Source organism: Hyperolius riggenbachi, chromosome 3 (genome assembly GCF_040937935.1).
Source record: "Hyperolius riggenbachi isolate aHypRig1 chromosome 3, aHypRig1.pri, whole genome shotgun sequence".
In the NCBI taxonomy this organism is placed as follows: domain Eukaryota; kingdom Metazoa; phylum Chordata; class Amphibia; order Anura; family Hyperoliidae; genus Hyperolius; species Hyperolius riggenbachi.
In genome coordinates this window covers 380,438,381-380,449,429 of record NC_090648.1, presented here as the reverse complement: position 1 = coordinate 380,449,429, position 11,049 = coordinate 380,438,381, and the positions used below count along the sequence as shown (strand labels likewise).

General features: G+C 43.5%; 1 protein-coding gene across 2 annotated transcripts in view; it reads left to right on the top strand.

The window, feature by feature from the left end:
* The first annotated feature begins 389 nt into the window (after positions 1-389).
* The window catches only part of SVOPL (SVOP like), a 104,705-nt gene continuing 94,045 nt past the window's right edge, over positions 390-11,049 (top strand). For both annotated transcript variants that reach the window (XM_068272901.1, XM_068272902.1), the window contains exon 1: positions 390-509. In XM_068272901.1, coding sequence (XP_068129002.1) covers positions 407-509 — 103 coding nt within the window. In that variant the 5' untranslated portion in view covers positions 390-406. The remainder of the gene's footprint in view (positions 510-11,049) is intronic.

Sequence of the window (11,049 nt, the reverse complement as noted above, 5' to 3'; positions counted from 1 at the left end):
TTTTCTTTCTCTGCCTGAAAGAGTTAAATATCAGGTATGCAAGTGGCTAACTCAGTCCTGACTCAGACAGGAAGTGACTACAGAGTGACCCTCACTGATGAGAAATTCCCATTTTTATCTCTTTCTTGCTCTCAGAAGCCATTTTCTACTAGGAAAGTGTTTTATAGTTGGAATTTCTTATCAGTGAGGGTCACACTGTAGTCACTTCCTGTCAGGACTAAGTCAGCCACTTACATACCGGATATTAAACTCCTTCAGACAGAGAAAGAAAAAAAGGAACACTCTATACTGTACATACACATGTCTATCTCATCATGTCACATGTCACTTCGGGTATCCTTTAAGTGTTTTTGAGCAATTTTTTTACCATTGTCTTTGTGCAGCTGTCTGATTTTAAAGAAAGGAAATGCAGCGCATCACCCAGAAGATAATAGATCCTCAGCTGACAAAATATGTGAACACGGTAAAGCTGGAGGAGAGGACACCGGGCGTCACTGACTCCTCCAAGAGTGAGTAAGAAGAAAATAAGAATGTTTGATTGCTGGTATCACATAGATACTTTCCTGATTGGTGATGAGCAAAATTTTTAATATTCATTTTTTTTTTTCGTGGAATTCCTGGTGTCTACATTCCTGCTGATCTGTCAGGAGTCTGCAGACCTCTGGATTTTGCAGGCTACTCTGGATTAAAGGATACCCGAAGTGACATGTGACATGATGAGATAGACCTGTGTATGTACAGTGCCCAGCACACACATAACTATGTGTTCCTTTTTTTCTTTCTCTGTCTGAAAGAGTTAAATATCAGGTATTTAAGTGGCTGACTCAGTCCTGACTCAGACAGGAAGTGACTACAGTGTGACCCTCACTGATAAGAAATTCCAACTATAAAACACTTTCCTAGCAGAAAATGGCTTCTGAGAGCAAGAAAGATATATAAAAAGGGGAATTTCTTATCAGTGAGGGTCAGGACTGAGTCAGACACTTACATACCTGATATTTAACTCTTTCAGGCAGAGAAAAAAAAGGAACACAGCATAGTTAATTGTGTGCTAGGCACTGTACATACACATGTCTATCTCATCATATCACACGTCCCTTCAGGTATCCTTTAACAAAATCTCTGCAGTTTTGTGAATGTGACTGGTCTAAATTTTGTGGCTCTCTACAATCCTTTGCATATGATGGATGCTGCAATCCATTGAATATTATGGGTCTTTACATCCCTCTAGATCTAATGTGGATAGGGGCTCTACAGCCTCCTATATCCGCAGGTTGTCTGCAGTTCTTTGGATCTTGGACATCTCTGCAGTCAATGGGAGCCTAGGGATATTTTCAAAGTCCTATTGATCTTTTGTAGTGCTCTAGATCTTGATGATCTCTATAGTCCTCTTGATTTGGTGAGCCTCTGCAGTCCTATGCATCTGGGCTGGGGAGGTAGAGCATTCTCTGTAAACCAGATGCAATGACTCTTTGATCTTTCCTGCAGTAAAATTTTGTTATCTGCCTTCTCCCTGACAGATAAGGCCTTTTAGCTTCTATTTAGTTTTCAGGAATCCAGACAGAACTCAACAAACTGTTTGAAGCGCTTTTGCATAAATAACAACAAGACCTCCAGATAATTTCTTCATAGGGCTAGTGCTTTTGTGCTAGTGCTAGTGTTTTTCTCATCATGGGGTTGATTCACAAAGCTTACCTATTTTTACCTTACCTGTAAGGAAAGCTGATGCAGGAGATAAACAATAAGGAAAGATAATTCATGAGATAAACCATGAGTTAAGTCAGTTAAGGAGAAATAAATAATGAGTTAAAGACTCAAGATTAATAACCACTCCATCAAGCCTATGCGCATTTCAGTGCATGCTTTTCACCCTTCTCTTTTCATAATTAGGGTTATACAGGTGGCAGCCATTAGCAATTCCGCCTTTGCCGGACACCTCCTACTCCACCAGTCTGCTGTATTGTGTCCCGGCAATATGAAAGGAAGGGAGGGGTTTCTCCAATAAATGTAAAATATTTTGTATTTGTCATCATGCAGCTGAAAAAAGGCTGCTATTTATTATAATTTAGAAAATAGATTTTATTTCTGAAATCTTGTATTTTTAATTTGGGTCCACTTTAACCACTTGAGGACCTAGGGCTTTCTACCCCTTAAGGACCGGCCACTTTTTTTCCATTCAGACCACTGCAGCTTTCACGGTTTATTGCTCGCTCATACAACCTACCACCTAAATGAATTTTGGCTCCTTTTCTTGTCACTAATAAAGCTTTCTTTTGGTGCTATTTGATTGCTCCTGCGATTTTTACTTTTTATTATATTCATCAAAAAAGACATGAATTTTGGCAAAAAAATGATTTTTTTAACTTTCTGTGCTGACATTTTTCAAATAAAGTAAAATTTCTGTATACATGCAGTGCGAAAAATGTGGACAAACATGTTTTTGATAAAAAAAAACCCATTCAGTGTATATTTATTGGTTTGGGTAAAAGTTATAGCGTTTACAAACTATGGTGCAAAAAGTGAATTTTCTCATTTTCAAGCATCTATGACTTTTCTGACCCCTGTCATGTTTCATAAGGGGCTAAAATTCCAGGATAGTTTAAATACCCCCCAAATGACCCCATTTTGGAAAGAAGACATCCCAAAGTATTCACTGAGAGGCATAGTGAGTTCATAGAAGATATTATTTTTTGTCACAAGTAAGCGAAAAATGACACTTTGTGAGAAAAAAAAAAGAAAAATTTCCATTTCTTCTAACTTGCGACAAAAAAAAATGAAATCTGCCACGGACTCACCATGCCCCTCTCTGAATACCTTGAAGGGTCTACTTTCCAAAATGGGGTCATTTGTGGGGTGTGTTTACTGTCCTGACATTTTGGGGGGTGCTAAATTGTAAGCACCCCTGTAAAGGCTAAAGGTGCTCATTGGACTTTGGACCCCTTAGCGCAGTTAGGCTGCAAAAAAGTGCCACACATGTGGTATTGCCATACTCAGGAGAAGTAGTATAATGTGTTTTGGGGTGTATTTTTACACATACCCATGCTGGGTGGGAGAAATATCTCTGTAAATGACAATTTGTTGATTTTTTTTACACACAATTGTCCATTTACAGAGATCTTTCTCCCACTCAGCATGGGTATGTGTAAAAATACACCCCAAAACACATTATACTACTTCTCCTGAGTACGGCGATACCACATGTGTGGCACTTTTTTGCACCCTAACTGCGCTAAAGGGCCCAAAGTCCAATGAGTACCTTTAGGATTTCACAGGTCATTTTGAGAAATTTCGTTTCAAGACTACTCCTCACGGTTTAGGGCCCCTAAAATGCCAGGACAGTATAGGAACCCCACAAATTACCCCATTTTAGAAAGAAGACACCCCAAGGTATTCCGTTAGGAGTATGGTGAGTTCATAGAAGATTTTATTTTTTGTCAAAAGTTAGCGGAAAATGACACTTTGTGAAAAAACACAATTAAAATCAATTTCCGCTAACTTGTGACAAAAAATAAAATCTTCTATGAACTCTCCATACTCCTAACGGAATACCTTGGGGTGTCTTCTTTTTAAAATGGGGTCATTTGTGGGGTTCCTATACTGCCCTGGCATTTTAGGGGCCCTAAACCGTGAGGAGTAGTCTTGAAACGAAATTTCTCAAAATGACCTGTGAAATCCTAAAGGTACTCATTGGACTTTGGGCCCTTTAGCACAGTTAGGGTGCAAAAAAGTGCCACACATGTGGTATCGCCATACTCGGGAGAAGTAGTACAACGTGTTTTGGGGTGTATTTTTACACATACCCATGCTGGGTGGGAGAAATACCTCTGTAAATGACAATCTTTTGATTTTTTTACACACAATTGTCCATTTACAGCGGTATTTCTCCCACCCAGCATGGGTATGTGTAAAAATACACCCCAAAACACATTGTACTACTTCTCCCGAGTACGGCGATACCACATGTGTGGCACTTTTTTGCACCCTAACTGCGCTAAGGGGCCCAAAGTCCAATGAGTACCTTTAGGATTTCACAGGTCATTTTTGTTTCAAGACTACTCCTCACGGTTTAGGGCCCCTAAAATGCCAGGGCAGTATAGGAACCCCACTAATGACCCCATTTTAGAAAGAAGACACCCCAAGGTATTCCGTTAGGAGTATGGTGAGTTCATAGAAGTTTTTATTTTTTTGTCACAAGTTAGCGGAAATTGATATTAATTGTTTTTTTCACAAAGTGTAATTTTCCGCTAACTTGGGACAAAAAATAAAATCTTCTATGAACTCACCATACTCCTAACGGAATACCTTTGGGTGTCTTCTTTCTAGAATGGGGTCATTTGTGGGGTTCCTATACTGCCCTGGCATTTTAGGGGCCCTAAACCGTGAGGAGTAGTCTTGAAACCAAATGTTGCAAAATGACCTCTGAAATCCTAAAGGTACTCATTGGACTTTGGGCCCCTTAGCGTACTTAGGGTGTAAAAAAGTGCCACACATGTGGTACCACCGTACTCAGGAGAAGTAGTATAATGTGTTTTGGGGTGTATTTTTACACATACCCATGCTAAGTGGGAGAAATATCTCTGTAAATGACAATTGTTTAAAGTTTTTTACACACAATTGTCCATTTACATAGAAATTTCTCCCACCCAGCATGGGTATGTGTAAAAATACACCCCAAAACACATTATACTACTTTTCCTGAGTACGGCGGTACCACATGTGTGACACTTTTTTGCAGCCTAGGTGCGCTAAGGGGCCCAACATCCTATTCACAGGTCATTTTGAGGCATTTGTTTTCTAGACTACTCCTCGCGGTTTAGGGCCCCTAAAATGCCAGGGCAGTATAGGAACCCCACAAGTGACCCCATTTTAGAAAGAAGACACCCCAAGGTATTCCGTTAGGTGTATGGCGAGTTCATAGAAGATTTTATTTTTTGTCACAAGTTAGTGAAAAATGACACTTTGTGAAAAAAAAACAATAAAAATCAATTTCCGCTAACTTTTGACAAAAAATAAAATCTTCTATGAACTCGTCATACACCTAACAGAATACCTTGGGGTGTCTTTTTTTCTAAAATGGGGTCACTTGTGGGGTTCCTATACCGCCCTGGCATTTTACGGGCCCAAAACCGTGAGTAGTCTGGAAACCAAATGTCTCAAAATGACTGTTCAGGGGTATAAGCATCTGCAAATTTTGATGACAGGTGGTCTATGAGGGGGCGAATTTTGTGGAACCGGTCATAAGCAAGGTGGCCTTTTAGATGACAGGTTGTATTGGGCCTGATCTGATGGATAGGAGTGCTAGGGGGGTGACAGGAGGTGATTGATGGGTGTCTCAGGGGGTGGTTAGAGGGGAAAATAGATGCAATCAATGCACTTGGGAGGTGATCGGAAGGGGGTCTGAGGGGGATCTGAGGGTTTGGCCGAGTGATCAGGAGCCCACACGGGGCAAATTAGGGCCTGATCTGATTGGTAGGTGTGTTAGGGGGTGACAGGAGGTGATTGATGGGTGTCTCAAGGTGTGATTAGAGGGGGGAATAGATGCAAGCAATGCACTGGCGAGGTGATCAGGGCTGGGGTCTGAGAGCATTCTGAGGGTGTGGGCGGGTGATTGAGTGCCCTAGGGGCAGATAGGGGTCTAATCTGATAGGTAGCAGTGACAGGGTGTGATTGATGGGTAATTAGTGGGTGTTTAGGGTAGAGAACAGATGTAAACACTGCACTTGGGAGGTGATCAGACGTCGGATCTGCGGGCGATCTACTGGTGTAGGTGGGTGATCAGATTGCCCGCAAGGGGCAGGTTAGGGGCTGATTGATGGGTGGCAGTGACAGGGGGTGATTGATGGGTGGCAGTGACAGGGGGTGATTGATGGGTGGCAGTGTCAGGGGGTGATTGATGGGTGATTTATGGGTGATTGATAGGTGATTGACAAGTGATTGACAGGTAATCAGTGGGTTATTACAGGGGAGAACAGATGTAAATATTGCACTGGCGAATTGATAAGGGGGGGTCTGAGGGCAATCTGAGCGTGTAGGCGGGTGATTGGGTGCCCGCAAGGGGCAGATTAGGGTCTGATCTGATGGGTAACAGTGACAGGTGGTGATAGGGGGTGATTGATGGGTGATTGATGGGTAATTAGTGGGTGTTTAGAGGAGAGAATAGATGTAAACGCTGCGCTTGAGTGGTGATCTGATGTCGGATCTGCGGGCGATCTATTGGTGTGGGTGGGTGATCAGATTGCCCGCAAGGGGCAGGTTAGGGGCTGATTGATGGGTGGCAGTGACAGGGGGTGATTGACGGGTGATTGACAGGTGATTGACAGGTGATCAGGGGGGATAGATGCATACAGTACATGGGGTGGGGGGTCTGGGGGGGGGGTCTGGGGAGAATCTGAGGGGTGGGGGGGGTGATCAGGAGGGAGCAGGGGGCAGGGGGGGGGGATACAAAAAAAAATAGCGTTGACAGATAGTGACAGGGAGTGATTGATGGGTGATTAGGGGGGTGATTGGGTGCAAACAGGGGTCTGGGGGGTGGGCAGGGGGGGGTCTGATGGGTGCTGTGGGCGATCTGGGGCAGGGGGGGGGAAATCAGTGTGCTTGGTGCAGACTAGGGTGGCTGCAGCCTGCCCTGGTGGTCCCTCGGACACTGGGACCACCAGGGCAGGAGGCAGCCTGTATAATACACTTTGTAAACATTACAAAGTGTATTATACACTTTGTATGCGGCGATCGTCGGGTTAACATCCCGCCGGCGCTTCCGTATGGCCGGCGGGATGTTGCGGCGGGTGAGCGGCGCCAGGCGGAGGCGGAGGATCGCGTCACTGATGACGCGATCGCTCCGCTCATGCCCCTACAAGGACCGCCGCCATTTGTCAATACGGCGGTCCTTGCGGGGTCCACTTCCCGGCCGCCAATTGTATATACGGCGGTCGGGAAGTGGTTAAGTTAGAAAAGGAGAGTTAAAGCACAAGTTAAGTCATTTGGGGCCTGTTTCCCTTTAAACCCGTTGCTATGCAGAAACCGCTCTGCATCAAAACGCTAGGAAAATTGCAACAAATTCAATTCAATGGAATAGTTTCCATTGACGCTAATTTACCTGCGTGATCTGGCGCGATGCGACACGGGGGAAATTATGGATAGCATGCTGCAGTTTTCCGCAGCATGCATCCAAGTCCTCATGCAACGGGAAGCCGCATGACGCCGCATCCGGCTGTATGGAAGACAACCGGAAGTACCTGTGGAGGGATGTGATGCGGCGATCACCTCGCATCCTAAATGCCAGTGGAAACGGCCCTTAAAGAGGATCCGTAACAAAAATTACAATGTTTTTTCTACCATCCTACAAGTTCCTTAACCTGTTCTAATGTGCTCTGGCTTACTGCAGCACTTTCTACTATCATTGTCTCTGTAATAAATCAATGTATCTTTCCCCTGTCAGACTTACCAACACAAAAAAGAACAAAGCTCCCCCTCACTAATCATAAATAAATGGCTTATAGAGCAATTGTAAAGTTTTGAGTCTGAGACAATAGAATCAAGATGAAAAATCTTTATTAATAACCAACTCAACAATTAAAAACAATTAAAAACAAGCAGCCAACCAAGGTCACAGGCCCCTATGTAAAATATTAAATCATACACTGTGTCTCATGTCAAAAAATGCCTAAATCAATCAATTGTTTGCCCGGGGGATCATGTGGAAAATTACAAGGTGGTGTCCCATATATTATCTATCAATATTGTTATCTAGAGACATCCACCCCACATATAGACCCACAGGGAAACAACACTAGATGTATAATTATACAAAATACTTTTCAATCCCCTCGGGAGTAGCCAGTGAATAAAGTGCTAGTGCTAAAATTTAATCACCAATCAGTGCTAATCATTACCATCTAAATATAATATATCTTAAACACATCATCCTAACAACAATTTATATCAACAAATAGTGACCAATTCAAAGAATGTGCAAGGAGCAATGAGGTAGATAAATTAGTGAAAAAAGAACACATTAACATGGAGGTAGATCTGAAAAAGCAGCAACATGAAAAGATGGCGATATACAAACGCCAATATAAAGTGTAAGATTAAGCCAGATAATGACCAACACCAGAGGAAAGAGAACATAAGACTCACCCAATAAACCAGTAAATGGACCTAGGAAAGCTGCAACAGCGCTGCCCGCGCTGTCCCACTAGTTCCGCCGAAGCTGCCAAGGGACAATGTGATGGAAGAGCTGGCGCAGTTTAAATAACCCCCCGGAGACGCGGCCGCGTCATTGGCTCAACCCCACGTGCCGTCCACAACGTCAGCACGCACGGCCGGCCAAGCGTCTGTTGAGACACATAAACTTGGGTGGTACGCATAAGCAGTCGCATAGCTATGACTAATACGTATGAATGGTCGCATCATCGCCATCTAGTGGGCAAACAAGAATATGCATATGACTGTCTGCAGTAATGATTAATTAGAATTGTGTATCCAAATGATTATGACCTTATTGATATAATTATGATGAGTTATTTGTGTGCTCTTGATATCTGTATGGGTCTGGGACATTTGGTTTCTTCTTGAGGAATCTTGTTCTATTTTCTATTTTATATGCAGTTTCCCTTTTCGCCACTAGATGACAGTTAAATACCTATTCTATCTATCTATATTGAAATTTCAATGCATATTCTTGTTTGCCCACTAGATGGCGATGATGCGACCATTCATACGTATTAGTCATAGCTATGCGACTGCTTATGCATACCACCCAAGTTTATGCGTCTCAACAGACGCTTGGCCGGCCGTGCGTGCTGACGTTGTGGACGGCACGTGGGGTTGAGCCAATGACGCGGCCGCGTCTCCGGGGGGTTATTTAAACTGCGCCAGCTCTTCCATCACATTGTCCCTTGGCAGCTTCGGCGGAACTAGTGGGACAGCGCGGGCTGTTGCAGCTTTCCTAGGTCCATTTACTGGTTTATTGGGTGAGTCTTATGTCCTCTCTCCTCTGGTGTTGGTCATTATCTGGCTTAATCTTACACTTTATATTGGCGTTTGTATATCGCCATCTTTTCATGTTGCTGCTGATTTCAGATCCACCTCCATGTTAATGTGTTCTTTTTTCACTAATTTATCTACCTCATTGCTCCTTGCACATTCTTTGAATTGGTCACTATTTGTTGATGTAAATTGTTGTTAGGATGATGTGTTTAAGATATATTATATTTAGATGGTAATGATTAGCACTGATTGGTGATTAAATTTTAGCACTAGCACTTTATTCACTGGCTACTCCCGAGGGGATTGAAAAGTATTTTGTATAATTATACATCTAGTGTTGTTTCCCTGTGGGTCTATATGTGGGGTGGATGTCTCTAGATAACAATATTGATAGATAATACATGGGACACCACCTTGTAATTTTCCACATAATCCCCCGGGCAAACAATTGATTGATTTAGGCATTTTTTGACATGAGACACAGTGTATGATTTAATATTTTACATAGGGGCCTGTGACCTTGGTTGGCTGCTTGTTTTTAATTGTTGAGTTGGTTATTAATAAAGATTTTTCATCTTGATTCTATTGTCTCAGACTCAAAACTTTACAATTGCTCTATAAGCCATTTATTTATGATTAGTGAGGGGGAGCTTTGTTCTTTTTTGTGTTGGTCAGTTTAATTGGAGGTCGATGACCTCTTTCCTCCTGGTTATTTAACCTATTTAGGTTATTAGGTAATTATTGTTGCCTGAACATGTCTGCTCGTTTGTTGTGGTGCTAATGATCCCCTGTCAGACTTGTCGCCCTGTGTCTGGAAGGCTGCCAACTCTTCCGTGCTGGTCTGTTTATGCACACCACTTTCCAGGCCACTCTATGCACACTCCCGTGTGTGTGTGTGTCTGTGTGTGTTAGTTATTTACATAAGCCAGCAGCTTCTCTGCTATCTTATCAGTGATAGAAGAGAGCTGGATAAAAATCATCCTCTGTTATGGCCCGTACTCACGGGCTGCAAATGTTGCCTGTCGCCAGCACACGTGAGCGTGTGGGCGACAGGCCGGCGACAGCTCCTCGCCAGGTCCCTCCGCGTACACACGCGGAAGAGGGACCAGCGGCGAGGCGGAAGCTGTCGCCGACGTTCCTCCTCCCTCCGCCGCAAGCTCCATATACTTTAATGGAGGTTGCTGTCGCTAGTCCGCGTACTCACGCGGACTAGCGACAGTTGCGGCGGAGGTGCGGCGGCGACTGTCGCCATGCGATTGAAACTTTCAATCGCATGGCGACATGAGCGACGGGCGACAGTTCGAGGTGCGCGCGCGTGCAACGGCCCATACTCACGGGCGACCTGTCGCCGCAACATGCGCGCGCCGCGTGTTGAGGCGACAAAAGTCCCTCGAGAGTATGGGCCATTAGGCTGTGAAAGGAGCTGGGCTGACACATACAGAGGAATTACAGACAGGAAGAAAGGATCAGCCTCACAGCCTGTCACTAGTATTCAGTGCATGAGAGCTCAGCTGCAGGGGACAGAAGGTAAACACACAAGTTTAAGATACAAAAGGAAGGGTGTATACAGCCTGCTTGTGTATGGAAGTATTTTCTATGTGTGGACATACTGTACATCAACCTACTTCCTGTTTTGGTGGCCATTTTGTTTGTTTATAAACAAACTTTTTAAAACTGTTTTTGACTACTTTTAATGCGGCGGGGAGCGGTGAAATTGTGACAGAGGGGAATAGGAGATGTCCCCTAACACACTGGTATGTTTACTTTTGTGCGATTTTAACAATACAGATTCTCTTTAAGGAGAGATTCATTGTGAGTTAATAAGTGAGATAATTGAACAGAAATGCTTTGTGAATCAGCCCCTCATGTCCCATGCTCCACTTGTAGGGTTTTTTCCCCATTCCTCCGGATCATTTGGAATATGGGTGGGTGCAGGCCAGTGTTATACTATTTTTTTCTGGTTGAACTTCATAGATGGGTGTCTTTTTTTTGTTTGTTTTTTAAACCAAACTATGTATGTAACTAATTGTTTTCCAAATGATAGACTGTGTCCGAACTGTT